The following is a 21,860-nucleotide window of genomic DNA, read 5'->3' as shown; positions in this document are numbered from 1 at the left end:
TGTCCTCAAAGACAAGTATATCTAGATTTATAAATTTGTGGAGAAACAACTTACCATATTTCTGCTGTTAATGTCACCTAAATAAACCACAGCATTCATCTGAGAAGCCCATGTCTGAATTTCCCTTTGCCAGGAAGTAAGAGTGGAGAGTGGTACTACTAATAGAAAAGGTCCATATAATTGATGTTCATGAAACAAATAGTTCAGAAAGGAGATCGTCTGTATTGTTTTTCCAAGGCCCATTTCATCAGCAAGTATGCAACTATTTCCTCTACAAAGTTAAAAACAAAAATTATATATGCACTAAGATTCAAATTTGTGAAGAAACTTTTTTACATAACCCATGTACAAATTTATATGAACAGTTAAAATAAATCTGATAGGTATACAAAAAATATGCCACTTTTATCACCTATAAGTAATAAATATAAAGGCCTTTGTAACAATGTAAAAGAAGTGGATAAGGTTTACCATTTTAGTCAAAAAAAGCTTAAAGATTAACAGTACTATTTTTAATCAGTTATGTAGCCAAGAACACAATCTACAAGTGATAGAGTCTAGACATATTAAATAAGTAAAAAAAATTAGCAGAAAGAAAATATACAGCAGGAAAAACTATAGCTCCAGTAAAATTTAAAAACAAAAAATTTACACACTAGGTTCACTAATATTGCCAAAAACAGAACAAGAAACACAGGAGAGAGTTGGAAGGAAAGAGGCCTAAATGGGTATCAGAAGTAACTGGAAGAGAAATAGTCCAGGACTAATGTGGGATAGGAATATATATACATATGCTGATTTTAAGTTCTGTATGAAGTAGTACAGAAAACAGGTTAAACTCAAACTCCACTGGATCTTCTTCTTCTACTATGTAGTATTATTTATATACTAAGGAAATTTAAAAATCTCATATAAAAACCAGTCTTTATCCTTTATATTGGTGGAAATCTTTTCCAAATCCTCTACTTGTAAAACGTTTACACCCTCAAGGGTGCCTGGGTGACTCAGTTGGTTAAGGGTCTCATTCTGGGTCAGGTCATGACCTTGAGGTCCATGAGTCTGAGCCCTGCTTTGGGCTCTGTGCTGACAGCTCAGGGCCTGGAGTCTGCTTCCGATTTTGTGTCTCCCTCTCTGTCTGCCCCTCCCCCGCTCATACTCTGTCTCTCAAAAATTATAAACACTAAAGGAAAAACTTTTTATTAAATTTGTATGCCCTCAAATTAAACAGATAATTCAAAATATACTTACTTGCACCAAGAGTGAGCAAGCCAATTTAAACCATTCAGCTGATAATCTCTTAATTCTAAACTCTCGTGTCCTCCAATATACAATGGCTGTTTCTTTAGGGCTACAAATCTTGGCCTTTGTTTTAATACCTTAAGAAGAAATAAATGTTAACAAGAACTATTAAATGTGAGAAATTATTCGAAAGATGAAAATCTCAGCTTTTACCATAAATTTTGAAATTTCAACTCAAATCATCAAACTCAGAAATTCCATGATTCAAAATGTATCTCAGGATTCATTCAAAGACTGTTTTCTATTACTATAACAACAATGTATAGTGAAATATTTTGCACTTTTTTGACAAAAAATGTTAGGAATAATAAGTAAGTTCTGGTCGAAATATTTGAGTCTTACATAGTTCACAAGGAAAACCTATGTTTAATTCATTCAATTAACTGCTGCTATAGCCCTGACCCAGAAATAAACCATACAAATGGTTTAAATTTCTGATTTCTCAATTACCATTATCAACTTAATTCAATCTTGTAATTAGAAAACAAATTTTACTAGTATATAGGTCCTCAAAACTATTACTAATAAATTTAAGTATAAAGATCTTATATTAAGCAAGGTAATCCTGGGTACTACATCTCTTTTCTTATAGGTACATCCTTTTTCTTTCCTACCTTCAAAGAAAATACGATCTTCTAAATCAAACATATATATCTATTTTCCAGGGATTTTTCCCTATTTGGTCTTCCTAGGCCACTCCTCACAACACCACCACCAACTTATCATCTTGATGTAGTTTCACCCAACAGAGCTATGAGAGTGCCATATCTAAGACCACATGCCAATTATAGGAACACCATTTCTATTATGACCTACCAACCAAGCAGTTCTGTTAGTCTATCTGAAATCAGACAGGATCCATCTCTTTATTTGAGCTTCTAATATTTATATGATGCACAAATACTATTTTCAACAATTAAAAAATTCAAATAATACTCACTTTGCAATCTTTAAAAGGAGTGGTTTTTGACTGATTCCTGCTAAAATACTCATCTATGCATGCTTGAAACTTCTTGGAAATCAGAGCTCCATCCTCCCAGCTGCACTCTGAGTATGGAAGGCCCTGCCATTTGCAATAATAATCAGGATAACCAGCTGCTGACTTTTGATTGGAATGAGCTGTGAGAAAAATCAAGTTATTTATTTATTTTTACAATGAATTTTATCCAAGGACTAATTTTTAGTAAAAAAACAACACAAGCAAAAATTAGTCATCTGGTTTATAATACCCTTATTACAGTAAGACTGAGCTACTGTATTTGTTTTTTTCTTAATTTTATAAAAAATTTATTTCTGAGAGAGAGAGTGAGAGTGAGAGAGAGAGAGAGAGAGAGAGAGAGAGGGAGGGAGAACGCGCACGGGAGTGTGAGCAGGGGAGGGTCAGAGAGAGAGGGAGACACAGAATCTGAAGCAGGCTCCAGGCTCTGAGCTAGCTGTCAGCACAGAGCCCGACCTGGGGCTCGAACCCATGAACCATGAGATCATGACCTGAGCCGAAGTTAGACGTTTAACCAACTAAGCCACCCAGGTGCCCCTAAGCTACTGTATTTGATGTATAAACAGTAAATTTAATTTTTTTCTGATTTCAAACAGAAATTAAATTAGAATTTAATTAAAATCATTTATTACTAACCAATTATTCGTTCCACTATTTGATACTGTTTGTGTAGATCATCTGTAAGTTCTTGCTGGCAATTATAATATTCTACATCTTCTGGAGAAGCATTTTTCAACCTGAAAAATTATTTTAATCCAGAATTAGACTTCAAAATCTCCCCTAAAGAACCCATTCCCCCACATACTATCTGTAGCACAAAATCTCCCATTTTGCCACGTATCTAAATAGAAGTCAGTTGAATAATGAAGTAATGAAATAAAAATAAACTGAAGCATAATTAATTGTTAATTTTAAAAACATGTAATTTATATATATGAGACACATTCTACATGACTGTCACCAAGAAGAAATTTAGATATGGCTATTTCTAAAAAAGTTTTACCTTGAGAGGAAATACACATAAGTTTATAAATAGTTATTTTAGGTTATTACTCGATTCTTGACTATGTACTCTTTATCAACAAAAAGCTTAGTAATAATCTTTCAACGGTTAAAATATTAAGTATACTATAAAACACTTACCATCTTTTTGTTTCCTGATCTTTTTTCTTATAATTATCCAATTTTTTCATTCCTCTAACATTCTGCTGCTTAAGGGTTTCTTCTGTCTCCCACGTATTGTGGATATGGGACCATCCTTTCCATTTAATTAAATACTGGATCTCTCCTGGTTCCTTGTTTTTTTCAAATCCTGCATTTGGGTCACCATCTGCTTCAACTGCATAGATGGTTGTAGTAGCACCAGTAGCTGAAAAAAGAAAAAGCACAATACATTCCATGTAATTCAGTTAGAAGCTTATTTCTTTCAACTCAAAAACTCAATATGAATAGAAAAATATATCCTCTTTCAAGTAAGTATCAGGGTACAAGAATTTAAGGAAAATTATATTACGCATACATAAAAGAAATTCTGCATTTTAGAATGGAAATATTATCTAATTTAATCCCCTCAGTTTTAAAATTAGAAAAAACAAGGTGAAGACAGTGGCAGACCAAAGATTATACAGCAATTTATAAATAACTGATGACAGGCAGCCTGATAACTGGAAATAAAACAATGAAAAATCATCTTTAAAAATTGCATATCCAAAAACATTATGTTAGAGATATCTGCAGCCCTCATATTCAATGCAGCATTATTTACAATAGCCAAGACATGGATACAACCTAAGTATCCATCAACAGGCAAATAAAGAAAATGTGATGATATACACACACACACATATATATCGGATAGAATACTATTCAGCCACAAAGAAGGAAATCCTGACATTTGCAGCAATACAACACTGAGGACATTATACCAAGTGAAATGTCAAAGACAAATACTGGATAATCTCACTTATACACTGAATCTAAAACAAACAAAACCTCACAGAAAAAGAGATCAGATCTGTAGTTACCAGAGGCAGCCTGTGTGTGTATGTGTATGCATACAAATTTCCAGTCATAAGATAAATAAAAAAGTACTGGGGTTATAATGTACAACATAATGACCATAGTTAACACTGCTATATGGTATATTTGAAAGCTGCTCAGAGAAAAGATTCTAAATTATCATAACAAAGTTTTTTTTTTCTCATTCTACCCATATGAAACAGTGGAAAAATATAAACTAAGCTTACTGTGGTAATCATTTCGCAATATATGTAAGTCATTATGCTGTCCACTTTAAATTTATACAATGTTCTATGTCATATCTCAAATATTGAAAAGAAAAAACTGCATGTCAAGATAACTAAAAATAACCTATATAAAAGCATTTAAAAATAACCAAACCATTTGTAAAATTCAAAGTACCTAAATAACAATTATTATTTGGGTATGACAACAGAAAAACTCAAAACACATAGGTTAAAAATTTTTCTAATTATCTGCAATAAATCAAGTGAGGTCAAGTGAGTTTAAATGGATCATTCTGAAGGGAGAAAGTACTCACGCTAAAGTTTATAAAAAATAAGTAAAACAGAAGAAAAGCGACCCTCCTCCTGGCTTTCAAAACTGAAAAAACTTCAAGAAACACTTTATTTATTCTAGTAAATATCACTGAAATATTCAAATAATAAATATGTTTGTTAAGAAAATACCTCCTTTTCTCCCAATCCGACAATCCATAAAACGTTCTATCGTTTCAAATTCCTCTTCCTCAGGTTGAGGAACATCCTCTCCACAGACTTCCAGTAGGTCATCAGAATCTGTTTTCATTTCTTCATCTTCTTTATAGCTAACATTGACAGTTGCTTGGCGACGAGAACTTCTTTTATCATTATCATAATCTTCTTCATCATCATCCTCCTCAGATGAATCAAGCTGTCTCTTTTTTTGTCCAAGAATTTTCTTTCCATTTTTTGCCTTAGATCTAGGGAAGACCAGGAGATAGAGGTGTTTTACAGAAACAATGGCATAAAACAAGACATAAGATACTATATACAAAAAGAATACCTCTGTAACCAACAATTTTTAACATCAAATCAAGAACTATACTTACCTATTTTGAGGTTTTCTGCTTTTAACTTTGTTTTTTGGCTCATAATCAGATTCTGTTTCATCACAACTGCTTTTATCTCTTTCTTCCTCAGATTCTGAATCTGAACCAGACTGAGATGGAGATCCTGACCCAGACATTTGCCAATCTTCACTGTATACAGAATATACAAAGTATGTTTATTTTCCTTATGTTGTATAGCAAATTTTACCTCTTATAAAACTACAAAAAAACAAAATTATATTTCAGCTAATATAAAAAATGTTGCTTTCATTCACACCAACATATTAAAATGTGTGTAGAATAAAAAAATGCTGTAAAATATTCTTCATACATTTCTCCTATAACTCCAGGGTTTTGTTAATCATTTAGTTATACCCCAATGAATGGCAAATAGGTAAATGTTATTATGATTATAACTATAGATGAAAATATGGAAAGCTAGTTTAAAGAATCACAGGGTTAATTTTGAAAATCTTATATAATTTTACTTGCTCTCTCAAAAAAACAAGATTCCAATTCTAATCTCTTTCATTTTAATTTTCTGGAGACTGTGATTTTCAAAATATACACTCTGGGCGCCTGTGTGGATCAAGTTGGTTAAGCATCGGACTTCAGCTCAGGTCATGATCTCATGGTTCATGGGTCTGAGTCCCACACTGGGCTCTATGGTGAAGTGAGGAGTCTTCTTAGGATTCTCTCTCTTTCCCTCTCTCTGTCCCTTCCCCATGTACGCGTGCTTTCCCTCTCTCAAAATAAATAAATAAACCTAAAAAAATGCACTCTGAAACTGATTTTTAAAGTAGTACATGTTCATTAAGCCTAAAATACAGTATAAAAAAATGTAAGAAATAAATTAGTCCATTTTAACCAACATTTCATTATTAGCTTACCTTTATTGCTAGTTTTAGTCTATTCAGTCTATTTAATTCTAGTAAACACGCAGAGAAAAATTACTGGATGCACATGTTAATATCTGCTATAATATCAACTTCAAGTGGAAGATAAGATACACACTAAATTCTTATATATACTCCCTATCTGGTCTCAGCTACTGCTTCTACTCCGCTGCTCAAGCATCAATTATAACTATGTTAAGGGTTAACATAACCCTAACTCATAAGCAAGCACATGAGATAAAATCTAGTTCATGGTGAAAACATAACAGGCAAGTAATTCCCTTTTTATCTTGAGATCTTTTCAGAGTATGCACATTAGAAATAGTAACAGCTAAATATATGAAAATTATTTCCATGTTTTTTATAATACACATTATGACTTTTATATCTAACCAAACCTAACCATCCCAAATCTCTAGTATTTAAAAATAGTCCTTGCCTGCACCTACATCAAGTTTAGAAATTACTCAGTGGAAAAGTTATAGAGCTAATGAGACACAATAGTTGCAAATGTAAACTAGTAAACTTCTAGTAAACCAGAAGACAGATCTGAAGAAATAAGCCAAGATGTAACATAGCAATAAAGGGACAAAAAATATGATACAGTAAGATTTATGCAGGAGGAGATGGAAGATCCAATATATACCACAAATATAATCCAGTAAGAAAGATGTATATTAAAGTAGAGAGATTTACAAAATGAGAAAATGTCCAGAGATACAATAACTGAATTTGAAGAAATAAAAGATAGGAATCTCCACATTAAAGATGTTTTATAAAAGGAGTGAATAAAGTGGAACAAATAAATAAAAAATCCAAAGGTAGATACACCAAAGTGAAACTGCAGAATATCCAAGGAAAGTAGAAAAATAAGACACAAGACAATGGAATAGCATTTTTGACAAAACAAGAGAGAAAAAAACTCAGACCAGGAGCTTTTGGGTAGCTTTGTCAGTTGAGTGTCTGACCTGATTTTGGCTCAGGTCATGATCTCCTGGTACATGGGATTGAGGTCCATGTCAAGCTCTGCATTCACAGCACAGAGCCTGCTTGGATTCTTTCTTCTCTCTCTCTCTCTCTCTACCCCTTCCTTGCTCATGCATGTCCACACTCGCTCTCTCAAAATAAATAAACTTTAAAAAAAAAAATACAAAAACCCCCCTCCCCACCTCAGACCATCTAAATAACTGAGAATCTGAACTATTAAGCACTTCCTAGGTCAAGATCTTTAGGAAATTATTGTGAGTTTCTACATGAGTTCTACAGAGAAAGCATAATTCATGTGCAAATGAATAGTAGGATAGCTGTTAACATAAACTTAACAGAAATACCCAATATTCATATTCACTTGTCCCTACGTTTCTATATAGGTTTCCCAAGTCATTAATATTTTCTGATATTATGACTAAGTGGATCTCTGGAGTTTAGAAACATCCCTCAGGAGAGTGAGATTATAGAAGGTAAACAAGTGACACAAAAAAAAATCTCAGGTCCTCACAGAAAGATAAATGTTATAAATTAATGGTTTAAATTAACCTAATAAAATGCAATAAACCAAGAATTTACAAAAGTCTACATTTGACAATTATTTTTCAAAAAAGAAAAAACACAAAATCAACAGGGTCTTCCTGATATGAGAGTGATCAGTTGAACAAAACAACATACTCTTTATGTTTTTTCCTTTTGACTTCATTTGATGAGTCATCAGAATCTTCACTGCTAGAAGAATCCTACAGAGAAAAAAATACAAGGTTAACGTTATTAATGATTAGAATTTGACCATGATATCAAATTTTTGCTTGTCATACTATTTAACATTCACTTTGCTAATAACTGTAAAGCTTTTTTCCCATGTTGTTACATTTGTACCATTCGCACATAAAGTAACTGATAACATCTTTATCACAAATTTAAAACACAGCCATTGAAATTAGGTAAATATCACAATCTACCATCTTTAGAGACCATTATTATTTCTTAGTATGGCCTTAAAAAGGAATTCTAATTGTTGGTATGTCAAATTTTGATTCAGTATTTTTCTTCCCCATTAGCATTTTTTCTTTTAATTTTTTTTAATGTTTATTTTTGAGAGAGACACAAAACATGAGCAGGGGAGAGACAGAGAGACACACAGAGGCCAAAGCAGGCTCCAGGCACTGAGTTGTCAGCACAGAGCTGATGCAGGACTTTAACCCACCAGCCACGAGATCATGGCCTGAGCCAAAGTCAGATGCTTAACTGACTGAGGCACCCAGGTGCTCCTAGATAATTTTTGATACAACTCTTCCTAAATCTTTCCAGGCAAACATGCAAGTGTGCTTTTGTACACATAGGAACTATACTGTTTAAAGCTGTAGCCTGTATTTTTAAAGACATGGTGAGAATTCTGTTATTCCTTATGAGTAACAAATATTTAATAGACATGTGTATCTGTGCAGACTGCCATAATATTCACATATAGTTTATTTCTAGTTTTGCTGTGATGTACAATGCACACACGCTTTCACTGCTTTTTTTGGATTAATTCCTAAATATCTACATCTAGTTGAATGATGATAGATTGTATCTCCTTTTAAAATAAAAGCTTTCAGAATAAAAACTCACCTCTTCTGATCCACTATTAGATGAAGCTTGATGCTGCTGCTGCTGCTTCTTGAGCATTGCAGATCTTTGAACAGCCATAATACTAGGGCTAGATTTCCAAAACTGTAATAGAAAGAAATATGAACTAATGAAGAATGAAGTTTTGCAAAAAGTTTTTAAAAGGTTAAATTACTGAACATTTTTACTGCCTTCAAATAATAAATTCAGACTATTTTCTTTACATTATATGTAATACAGTATTATAGCAATTAAAATTCTGAGTTTTCACTGCATATAAAAAAACTTACAGTGTGCTGATACAAACAATATTAATCAACATATTCTTTGGTGTGGAATATTATTTTCAAAAAACAAAGTGACAATATGTGAGTGCCACTCAAAAAGTGTTTGCCTAGTTTTTTAATTGATGTGAAGATGCAGAGTTTGTGTCAGAATGCAAATCAACTATGTTTCTAAGCACAGTTTCAGTTCAACTTTTTATTTATTAGGTAACAAGATTTTCTCCATAAAAGAAGTGTGTTGAGGTATATTCTGATAAGATAAGCATCTTATTACGATCGGTGCTCTAAGTAACACTACTGTATTCTATTATGAAAAATACATAGTTTATAATAAATCTTATAGAAGCTTTTTGTTCAGAGGGACCCTTAGCTTCCTCCACCAAGTATCTTCAAGGAAGCAAGTCTATTAGATTCTCCTACTATTAGCAATAAAGTATCTTCTTTGAATATCTTGAAAGTAGAGGTCAGACACGCTAAGATTAAAAGAAAGACTGCATAAAGCCTTTAATTTTTATACACGAGACAGTAAATATTTATGAGATCCACTTTCTGCTTTAGAAAGTTTTGTGTGTTTATTTTGTACTTGCTGACAGTTTCTCTTCAACACCAATTTACCACAAATTTGAGACATTTAACCACAAGTTTGAGAATAACTGAAAGTAAATTTTAATGTTTAAAATTAATGTTTTCTAAAAGCTAGATTAAGAATACTATAAACCAATGTTATAAATTTTCCCAAAGCGATACAAGAAATCTACCTTTCAGGATATTGTATTTATTACCTCAGCTCCATCAACTTTCGGTGATTTTGCTTGGACTTTGTTTTTTCGGGAAGTGTCTGACTCAGACTCTGACTGACTGCCCGATTCAGATCCAGATTCAGAGTCACTGCTACCTGACTGGCTACTGCTTCCATCACTACTGCTTCCAGAACTTGAACCAGATCCAGAGCCTGAAGGTGACCCAGAATCATCATCCGACTGGCTACAATTTAAAAATAAAGAGATTTCCTGTTTATTAGGAATTCAATTTTCCTTAAAAGTCAGCAGAAAGCCCCAAATCATTAAATCTTGTTTATTTCATATTTCAACTTTCTATAGCCAAATAGAAAAAAGAATGTTAATCTATAGTAATTGACATACTTGATAAATTTAGTACAATTTTGACAAAAACATAAGCATCAGACCACAATCTTCCTCCAAGATAATGAGCAAAACCTATCAAATTACAGAATTCTGGGCTATGAACTTGGGAAAACAAGAAATCGAAGCCATAATCCCTATCTTTAAAAGGCTATTTAACTATAGTAAATATAATGTAGAAATTGTGTGAGATAAAGGATACATTTATTGAAAATTCTCAGTCACAAGCAGAAAAAATTTTGTAGCTTCTACTTGTTTTCAAACTTTATCTATGTTCTATTATTCCAGGGGGAAATAATTTATTGAAATTATGCTATGGTCAAATACAATTTACTGATAAAATCAGTAATTGCATCTCTGAGGATATCACTGGACTGTCAATGGTTCCACGGCAGTAAATATGAAATAACAGTAAATTCTCACAGTCTTTCTTAACCTCTGTATATGTACTTATAAAAGCGATTAACACTTCACTGACAAACTACCCTTTTTCCCCAAAATTAATTTTTAGTCCAAAGTAACCTAGAAATGGTCTGGCCTAAACAGGTGATTGTGTAAATTACTAATATTCCCAAGGCTGTTTATTCACAAAGTATTTACAACTGAATTGTTGAAAACTAGAGGGCATTAAATTTTTTATGCACACAGTAGACTCAGCTTTTGATATAATTTCACCTGGCTTTAAGACAAACGACAGGTAATACAGAGTTTGTGTATCCACAGCTAAATTCAAGCTTCATGTCCTCTGCTGTAATTTTCAGAAATACCACCAGATGGAGGTATTACTCTAGGGAAATAGATTGCAATAGTATAAGTAATTCATTTATAATAGTAATATCTTCTTTTCTAGAGCAAGGAGTTTAGTATTCACATGGAAACACAGACATAAAAGTCTGAAAGAAGACATTTGATTCCAACAGAATCATTTATTTTTTTAAATCTGGGAATCTAGTGGAATAAATGTTTTTCTTCATAGAAAACAGTAAGCAAAATTTGCCTGTTAAAGGCTATGATACCTAACAGCACCACCTTACACAATGAGGGTGTTCAATAGACACTTGAAAAGCAGACACATAAATATGACTGAACTTGGGGGGTTATCCTGGGCCTATATTCTTGATTACATCTTGATCAGCCATTTCAGATGAATGGGTGGTCAAAATTCTTTGTTAATATATCAAAATTCTAAGCAAAAGTAAGAAAGTAGTTTTGCTTTCTTTCATGGTTTTGGGTTTTTTTTTGTTTTTGGCATCCTACCTTTCGTATTTTATTATACGTTCCTACAGTGTTAAGATTTTTTACTACCTAAAGTGTAAACACCTTTAGGTAGAAGTAGTTATGGCTGGAGATAAAAGCTAACAGCCTGAATCTAGGTTATTCTAATGGCACAGATTTACTATAGAAGATCTTCACCTTACGTATTAAAAGTATAATTTATTTAGTTGCTCTCTACAGGAATAAGAAGATATACAAAGATTAAGTAAGAAGAACAATCTCCAGGATATAGTTAAATTAAAAAAAAAACAATGTTTTATAGTATGCTTCCTTTGCATGAGGGAAAAACATACATATTTGCCTATATTTTTAAAAAAAAGCAGTAACAGCAGGATAAACCAACAATTAAGTTAAAAACGCTTATCTACAGAGGGAGGGACAGAGGGAAGAGAGTAGAAAGAATACGGTCTGAAATGAATCATCAGATTCTAACCATGTATATATTTTACATAATTTTTTAAAAAAGAAAATCCTAAAAATTTTAAGAAAAATAGTCACAGATTTAGGAAAAAAAAATCTGTATTCAGACCTAAAATACTGAGCTAAAATTGTTGACTAACATTTCCCTAATAAAGTAATTCTGTTTCAGCCCACTGATATAAATGCTCTTTCCAGCATAAAATCTGGGCAGGGCCTTACTTTTTTTTTTTTTTTTTTTTTTTAAGTTTTCAGTGTTTCTATAATAAAGTGCAAACACCCATGAGGCCTTTCAGGAATCATCTTTGCCAACCTATTTCCATCAGCCAGTTTCCCACTTAAACCCTTAGTTCTAGCAATGGTAAACTATGTAATTCTGAGAACCAGTTTCTCTTTCCACTTCCTGCTTTTGCGCAAGTACTTCTCTTCTCCCCTCCCCCCCACTATATAATTTCTACTTGAGCCTCATCTCAGAGATACTTCTCCAACAAATCTCTTCTGATTTCAGAGTATTCCCAACCCAACCGTAAATCAGGTATCTTCCCTCAGCACTCCCAAAACATTATATAGATACTACTATCTTGGTTGTGAGTACACTATGCAATGATCACTGCTGTTTTGCTTTCTTTCATGTTTTTTGTTTGTTTTTCGTATCCTACCTTTCATATTCTAGCATATGTTCCTAGAGTGTTGAGATTTTTACTTGTTGACCTTTGTATGTTTAATACCAAACAAAGAACTCAGTATGTTTGATGGGTAAGGGAGGACACTTGGGTGGCTCAGTGAATTAAGCGACCAACTCTTGATTTCAGCTCAGGTCATGATCTCAATCAAGTCCTGAGTCAGGCTCTACAAGTATGGAGCCTGCTTAAGATTCTCTCTCTTCTTCTGCCCCTCTCTCCGACTAGTGATCTCTCTCTAAAATTAAAAAAAAAGGGGGGGGGAGGGAGGAATGCCCAGGTGGCTCAGTCCGTTACATGCCTGACTCTTGATTTTGGCTCAGGTCATGATTTCACACTTCATGGGATGGAGCCCTGCAATGGGCTCTGTACACACAGTGTGGTACCTGCTTGGGATTCTCTTTCTCCTCTTTCTCTACCCCTCCCTTGCTTACCACATACCAGTGTTCTCTTTCTCTCAAAATAAACGTTAAAAAAAATGTTTGATAAGTAGACGGATTTACACATAAATCCAAGATATACGGATTCAAATTCCTGTATAAAATTCACAATTATAATTTGCCTACAAGAACTATTGCCGAGCTCCAACTAACATTTTATTTATTTAGGTAATAACCAATACTTATAACTTTTTCAGTAACATAAGCCACTTAAGAGTTATCCTTATTAATTATATTAAATCTTACTAGCACGATAGCAATAAAGCAATAGATTACTAGAAATTCTGAATTCTTTTCCTCACCTTTCTCAATGTACACAAAACCTACAAGAAATTTATAGGTGCTTTGATAAAATTATATTATTTCTTAAAGTAAATTAAATAGTAACACAAGATTCAAAAAAAGCAATTCAAATTAAAGTCTCTTTTTGGGCTTATTTTTATATTCAACTTCAAATATAAAAGAGAGAGCAATATAATCAATTACCATGTATCTAAAAACCAGCTTCACAATTATCAACTCTTACCAATCTTGTTTCAAATAATCCAGTTTCCCAAAGACACACCTCAGGCACTGTAAAATTTTATCCATAAATACTTAGGTATTAAAGTATTATAAATTTATAAAACACTATTTTTAAGTATCCACAAAAACAGTACCATACCTTTAAAACGTCAGTTACTCCTGAACATTAAATAATATTAAATACCCAGTTCAGTTTATCTCTTTAGTCACATGATTCCATTTCTGCCACTGACTGAATAGGTAGGTACCGAAATAAGGTTCACACACGGCACTTCATTTTTTTTTAAAGTCTCTTTCATTTGTTTTTAAATTTTAATTTAAATTCCAGTTAGTTAACAAACAGTCTAATATTAGTTTCAGGTGTACAATACAGTGATTCAACACTTCATACATCACCCTGTGCTCATCACAAGTGCACTCCTTAATCCTCATTACCTATTTCACCCATCCTCCCACTCAACTCTCTTCTGGTAACCATCAGTTTGTTCTCTATGTTAAAAGTCTGTTTCTTGGTTTGCCTCTCTTTCCCCCCCCCCCCCTTTGCTCATTTGTTTTGTTTCTTAACTTCCCATATATGAGTGACGTCATATGGTATATGTTTTTTCTCTGGCTCTTTTTTTTTTTTTAATATTTTTATTTATTTCTAAGAGAGAGAGACAGCGTGAGCAGGGGAGGGTCAGAGAGAGAGGGAGTCACAGACTGAAACAGGCTCCAGGCTCTGAGCTGGCAGTCAGCACAGAGCCCGATGCGGGGCTCGAACCCACGAACCGTGAGATCATGACCTAAGCGAAAGTTGGACGCTTAACCGACTAAGCCACCCAGGCGCCTCTCTTTAAGTCTTCTTAACATGACAGTTTCCTCTTCCTTTTTGCATTCCCCGCAATTTATTTTGTGGAAGAAATTAGGTTTTTTTTTTTTCTGCTTTTTCAGATTTTGCTTACTGTAACTTTGTGGTGTATTTTTCTGGCCCTTGTATTTCTTGTAAACTGTTAGATCAAGAGGTTCAGATTCAAGTTCAGCTTTTCTTTTAGGAAGGATATTTTTTAAGAGTTCCTGTGAACTTATATCAGAAGAAACTTAAGTTTGGTTGTCTCTTTTAACAAGGGGATAAATTTTAGCTGTGGCATTTTCAGCCCTATCTATCCATTATAGTTTCCTATAAGCTCTACACCTAATGTTTTTAGCAGCCACTGATCATATGGCTTTATCACCTATTTATTTAGAGGCAGTAAAGTGGTGATATACCATTCTTCACTTAACCATTATACCATATATTCATTAATAGGTGGAATACTTATCATAACTTTCCCTCATGTTTGTTAACCTTGAAGTAGTTGATACATGAAAGTCATTTTTATTTATTTTCCTTATTTATTAGTTTTGAAAGTGAGTTAAGTTGCTAGCACCCTTTCAAAGTTGACCTATAGTTTTTATGTCTAATGAACTCATGGATTTGAATTATTTGATGAGTTTTAATCCACTATATCATTCTTGATGTCCAAACTGTCCCATCTTTAGCCAAAAGGAAATACTTTATTAGTTCCAGAGTCCTTTTGAAAAGGCCTCAAGTAGTCTTTGATAGCTTCCTTACTTTCTGGACTGACAAGATTAACCAGGCTCATCTTGTAGATTTCTTGTTTCAGAATGTAACTCAACCATGTCATCAAAATACTTTTGTTTAGATTAGAACTTAAATTGCAATCTGAGTCCTAGGTGAGTCTATTACTATGGAATTGGTCATTGTTTTTAAGATTGTTTTTAATGGAATGAGCTAATATATATATATGTTTGTGTGTGTGTGTATATATCATATATATATATATCAAAGACAATGCAGTAAGAATTTATACTAATAAAAAAATAATTTATCCTAACATTTCAAATTTAAATTTGTGGGTTTTTATTTCTTTGGTTTTATATTTATAGTACCACTTGGATTGAGTTTCCTGGTTCCAAATGACACTAACAAAATTATTTATTTGCTTATCTTAGAATGTATATAATGGATTCAACATGACACATTATTAATAATATGATTACTAAATGTTAAGATTTCTTTAAAATTCTTTTGTCCTTCAAGAATACTCCTAGAATTAACTTACTGCTTTAAAATCAACTGAAATAATTTATTTCTGTATAGCAACCAATTTGGTTTCCTCAGGGTCATTTGCCTTTCCTTCATTTTAGAGACTGCTTTTCATTTTGACTTAATTTTGCTTTAATATTTACCTGGATTCAACTTGAGGGCTACAGAAGATAAAAGTCAAAATCTACTTTCCATCTTTGTCTTCTCCACACAATGTCGTCTCCCCCTAGAGTTCTTTTTTTAAAAAGTTGTGAATGTTTCCTTTTTTTCAATATAAGCAAATTATGAATAAGGAAATATTTGTATCTCCTCTTTCATAAATAATCATTAACAAATTTACACTCTTAAAAAAATGATATATACACATTATATTCTGGAAATCATTCCACAGCAGTAGATACATTCCCTCTTCGTTTATGTAATTGCACATACTACATTTTGTAGATGTATCAAAGTTTCAATGTGTCCCTCAAAGAATGAATATGCTTTGCTTCCAAGCCTAAAAACATGGCCTACTGCATATATCATTTTGTATTTATGACAGCCTATGTTTTGATTTGCTACATTTACCAATGTAAACATATCCCCTTTGAAGTTTTAAATTTTATAATTGCCTAGCACCCAGATCCTGATAGCTAAGTACTATTCCACACTTAAATAAACTGGGAGTCCTTGGAAAAATGGCAGATTCAAGGGACTGGGAAAGTACAAGATGAACCTAAACTATTTTGCTATACCAAAAAGCAAAATGAAAGAGAGAGAGAAATAAAGAGAAAGAAAGAGAGAGAGAAAATGAAGGCATTTCAAAAGAACAGGATAACCAAACCAAACCAAAACAACACAGGAGCCAACTTGAAGAAGCTTTCATTGGCCAAATCTGATCTAAGGATCAAAACAGTCCATAAAAGCTTATTACCCAGTAAATAAAAGGAATCCTCAAGTCCATGCTGCTAATAAGCAGGTAGGTAGGTAGACAAGCAGAAATATATAGACAGTGGAGGGGTCTGAATGCCAACTGGTCGATGTGGCCAGGAGAGTAGTGTTAAAAAAAATTACCATTTTCAATTACCGTAGAAAATACTACTTTGGGCAAGAATCATCAAGAGATGCTAAATCTAGGGAGAGAGTTTGATGAGTAAGATATCTGCAGTCTTAAAGAATCTTCTCAGACACTGCTTTTTAGTGTAGCTAATAAATGAGAAACTAGTTGAAAAACCAGAAACCAATTGTCCTGGTAATCAAAACAAGCATCATCAATAGGGACCGACAGGCAACATGAGCCTCCAGACAGAGCTGAGAAAGACTTATCACCACTTACACAGTATTCCAGCCACGGATGCATGTGGTATGGGATGCATAACTTGGATCTAATCATAAATGAATAGAAAGCAAGAATTTTATTTTATAAAATAACTAGCCTATCCTCTTCAAAATACTAATGCCATGAAAAATGAAAAGGAAGTGTTCCAGATTAAAGGAGATTAAAGAGACATGACAGTCAAATACAGTATGTGATTTCAGACTGGACTCTGTATGGAAAGATGACCAGGACTGACTAAACTGACTACTGACTGAAGATTAAAGTATTCTATCAATGTAATGTAAATTTAATAACTATACATGGCTTATGTAAGGGAATGCCTTTATTCTTAGACTACATATATTCTAAGGGTATATGTATTCTAAGGTGTAAAGTGGCATCATTTTTCCTATGTTTCCTTAAATACTTTAGAAAAAATAAACATGTATTACATACATATCACATATAAAAAAATATATATATATAAAGGTAAAAAGTTAAAATAGCAAATCTGAAAAGGTACATAAAGAATTACTTGGTACTATTTTTGCAAATTTTCTTTACTCCTCCTTAGTGCTCCTACTCTACTCATCCCTCACTTCTCCAATCAAGTTTTTCTAGATCTCCACCGCCAGATTACATAAAATATATAGCAAGATTTCTGGCAGTGGTACATGATTAAGACAGTTGTATTGCTGGAGTGTTTCACTGAATTCTACCCCTACTTTCTAGAACTCTAACAGACTCTAAAAATATGTGAGTTAATTAATAGTACTACCACCTCTTTGCTTTTTATTCAAAAATATCTTAAGCCTAAGTCTTTCAAAATGTTCTTGTTCTTTCCTCCTAGTCTCTCTGCCTCTATTTTTCTTTTTTCAGATTTTCTCTTTGTCTAAGTCATCTAATTTAAAATTGTTTGGGGTGGGGTGCCTGGGTGGCACAGCTGGTTGAATGTTCAACTCTTGATTTCAGCTCAGGTCATGATCCCAGGGTTGTGGGATTGAGGCCTGCATTAGGCTCCTCATGCCTGTTTAGATTCTCTCTCTCTCTGACCCTCTCCTCTCCTCACATGCTCTTGCTCTCTCTCTCAAATAAAACAAACAAATAAATATTGCTAAAAAAATAAAAAAATTGTTTGGGGGAAAATAATTTTGAGGAATCAAAAAATCTAGAACACAAATCTATTTCCCACATGGTCACAATTGTCTATATCCAAGGAGCACTGGCTACTTCCAATGATATATATTATCACCAAATCTCTGCATGATCTTCACTCATCACCTCCCCCAAACAAGTGTCTTACACCAAGACAGTTTCATTCATTTATGTTACCTGCTTGGAATCTCTGGTCCTTTCTCTCACTTATACTCTAGTTTAAACAAAACTTAATGTAGTTCTTCATAGATTTCAAAATGTCTCCATCACTATACTCTAATTTATCCATACAACACAGGGTCCCAACTTTAAGGAGACTTAATTCCATAGTCTAACACTTACTTTCGATTCCAATATCAGCCTGCTGTCCAGAGACCCTGTATCCCCTCCAAATACCCCTGTGCTACCATGTTTGTTCAGAGCTTACTGCTCCTAATGCCGGTTTTTTATTTAATGAGGTCCTTTTAATTCCTGGCACAATGAAGTCTTCTCTGAAATTCAGCAGTATACCTATTTTTTGCCCATTTGCACTATTTTATTTAGGATTTTCATATGCTTGTGCGTAGGAAATACTTTAGGAGACTCTATTAGCTTAACCTAGCATATGATAGAATAGCAATACCTCCTTTCCTTGCATTCAACTCTCCATTCAAATCAGTCCTTTAAAAAAAAACAACAAGATCTATAATGGGTACATAAAAAGAATATATTCTCAAGTGAAAAAAACAAAGATTCTTCTGTATTACAGGAAAAAAAAAAAGTCTTCAAGTATTTTTTGCTTTCTTTATCACAGGAATTGGAAACTAAGTCTGCAATGGCACACAAAGGAAGAATGAATGATCTTCTAAGAAAATGGCAACAATGAACAACTGCTTTCCTTAACATCAATCAGACTGGCAACAGAAGAAACTAGCTCTGATAAAGGACTAGGGGTGGACTGAAAAAGTCAAGAAATTGCAGGCTACACTGTGGAAAGATAGGGAAGGAATGCTGTTGGCTACACTGATAGAAGATATTTCCACAGAAATATTAATAGAAGATTAAATGTCTAACAAACATAGTAATACATAAACAACTGTATTTACTATGCTAAAGAACAAGCATACTATACTAAATGCTCACTTTAAGCCTTGTTCCCTATCTAAGTACTAAGATCAATACCATTCAAAAGGAGTTCTTTGGGGGAAGTTTTGAAAGAACTTTTTGACAATTATGGGGGAAACTCAGGGCTAACCTGAGTGAGTGCTTTGAAGTTCAACTGTAACCTATTTTTTCCTAGCTTTCAAGCTCCTTCTTCTAATTGTTAATTATATTTATATATGTACACCCATTAGACCATCCCTGGGTTTCTGCCACATGGAAATAATAAACATACCTAAGGATTACTGTGAAGATTAAAAGAGATGTAAAGCATATAGTCTGATGTACTGTGGGAATTCAATACTAATAGCTACCAGAAAGCAAAAAAAAAAAACAAACAAAAAAACCATCGGTCTTTTTCGAGTTCAAGATCAGAATCACTACTTCAAGTTCTGCTTTAAACTGTTCTTCAGGCTGCAGTAATTATAAATATATAAAATGTCTATGAATAACATCTATAGATGTACTAAAATTTTCAATACAAGTTACTTTAAAGAAAACAAGGTGATTGCTAATTGGTGCTATGTGCCAGACCCTGGATTCTCATTTAATCCTTTTATTTTCATATAATAAATAAACTGAGGCTCAGAGAAGGGTAAATGAAGAAACCAATATCAATATTATAACAGTGTACAAATTATAAACACCTATGAAAGAAAATTCAGAAAAATTGAAACCACTAATTTCCTAGTATGATGTCATTTATCTTAAAATAACTTTTTATATTTGTGCCTTATATTTATATATGTTGTCTACTTGCTCTTCCACACTCCCCCAGTATCCATTTTGTTTGCCCTTTAGTACTGCATAACTTTTGTCCAGTTTTCATTGGTATACGCCTGCCCACCCAGCTAAAGATTAGATTTCCCAGTCTATCTTTAAGCTAGATGTGAACAGGTTCCAGCCAATGGGATATGGCTAGAAGTGATGTGAGAATCTTATGTCATTGCCTTAATAAAGTAGCTTGCTTTAAATCCTCCTTTACCTCACTTTGTTCCTGCTGTGTGAAAATGGCAACTAATAGAGCAAGACGAGCCATGTATTAAGGATAAAAAAACTGTCCTACTAGTCACAATACCTCAAGGAATAGAGCTCACTTACCTGAGAGTGAACTCTCAGTAACTATGTGAACTAACTATGTGAGCCCTGTGTTTTGAGGTCTCTATACAGCACCTTGACTGGTTCTCTAGTTAATATACTATAATAATGTTTAACATTATTGAAAGAATAAGTTGTATACATATACCATGTCAATTCACTGGCTCATCTCTTCAACTAACAGGAATTTTTAGGCAAAATACTATGGGGAAAAAGTAAAACTTATAAGAATCAAAAATATAAAGACTGATTCTTGATTAAGGAACCAGAGGTAAGGGAAATGGAATCAGGGGCACGGTTTTATGGAGACAGTCATCTTAGAACTCACTGGTAGTATTCCCTATACTTTTCCTCTCTGAAGCAACTGGCTACTCAACAATATCATATTCTTTATGTAACCTTCTTCAATTTCTCCAGGCACATCACTGTACCAACCTACATGTTCACAGAATTTTTCTCATGTTATTATTAATTCCTTCATAATATTACAATTATCTTTATGCATATATCTCTTAACTACATCCTAGAATTCATGAAGTCAGGGACTTCATTTATTTTTATAGACCATTATCTACTTCAACAGGACTAGAGAAACAATATGGAAATTAGTAGGTACTTAGGAAATACTTAAAACTAAAAAAAATGAATTCGTGGTGAAAGGCAATGGCTTTCCAACTCTCTTGACTATGACTTATATAATACATTTTATATCATGATGCAGCATACATATACACATGTGTGCATACATAGGCATAAAAGTGTGATGAACTAGTACTCTACAAAAGGCACACTGTGTTTTCTATTCTAGGTTACACTATTCTTTCACTAAAAAAAAAAAAACAAAAAAAAAAAACTGACCATAATCCTCTAAATGCTGAAACTTACTATTTAAAATATATTATCCTAGAACAATCATTTAAAAAATGAGAAGAGTTCTTCTCCATGCCCATTTATGAATAAAACATTTATTACCTTTTTTCCAGTAAAAAGAAAAAAAATAAAAAAATTAAAAAAATAAAAAATGAGAAGAGTTCATCTAGATGATAACTAAGATCAGACTACTTTAATTCTTTAAAATTAAAGTACTGTATTTTAAAGTGTTTAATAAAATTAAACACTGTATTAAAATCTGCTATTCAGCTTATTTTTCACTATAAGCTATCGAATAAATATCAAAGGTTTGAAAAAATCTCGAATGTATCTACCCATCTATATGGTTCTGAAAACCAACTAATGCCACTGCTACGTTAAACACTGAAGAGCAACCCAACAGTTTCTTTTAGCATTCTAAATTACAAATCCAAGTCAAAATTCTACTATAAACTCAAAATACAGTATGCTTCTGCTACCTTAAAGTTTCCAGTTGAATAAATGAGAATAAAACTGCTAGAAACAGATGCTAGAAAGGGTCACATT

The 21,860-nt window shown here is 33.1% G+C and overlaps 1 protein-coding gene across 2 annotated transcripts in view; it reads right to left on the bottom strand.

The window, feature by feature from the left end:
- Positions 1 to 21,860, bottom strand: part of CHD1 (chromodomain helicase DNA binding protein 1) — a 72,763-nt gene that overhangs the window by 37,336 nt on the left and 13,567 nt on the right. For both annotated transcript variants that reach the window (XM_039222868.1, XM_039222869.1), the window contains exons 3-12: positions 9,969 to 10,170; positions 8,906 to 9,007; positions 7,967 to 8,031; positions 5,406 to 5,555; positions 5,005 to 5,276; positions 3,440 to 3,665; positions 2,933 to 3,033; positions 2,240 to 2,418; positions 1,249 to 1,376; positions 55 to 271 (exon numbers count right to left, since the gene is read on the bottom strand). In XM_039222868.1, the coding sequence (XP_039078799.1) occupies positions 55 to 271; positions 1,249 to 1,376; positions 2,240 to 2,418; positions 2,933 to 3,033; positions 3,440 to 3,665; positions 5,005 to 5,276; positions 5,406 to 5,555; positions 7,967 to 8,031; positions 8,906 to 9,007; positions 9,969 to 10,170 (1,642 nt within the window). The remainder of the gene's footprint in view (positions 1 to 54; positions 272 to 1,248; positions 1,377 to 2,239; positions 2,419 to 2,932; positions 3,034 to 3,439; positions 3,666 to 5,004; positions 5,277 to 5,405; positions 5,556 to 7,966; positions 8,032 to 8,905; positions 9,008 to 9,968; positions 10,171 to 21,860) is intronic.

The sequence above is a fragment of the Hyaena hyaena genome, unplaced genomic scaffold, assembly GCF_003009895.1.
Source record: "Hyaena hyaena isolate Hyena2069 unplaced genomic scaffold, ASM300989v1 scaffold_1202, whole genome shotgun sequence".
Lineage (NCBI taxonomy): Eukaryota > Metazoa > Chordata > Mammalia > Carnivora > Hyaenidae > Hyaena > Hyaena hyaena.
Note: the sequence above shows the minus strand (reverse complement) of the source record. Positions and strands in the feature narration are given on the sequence as shown.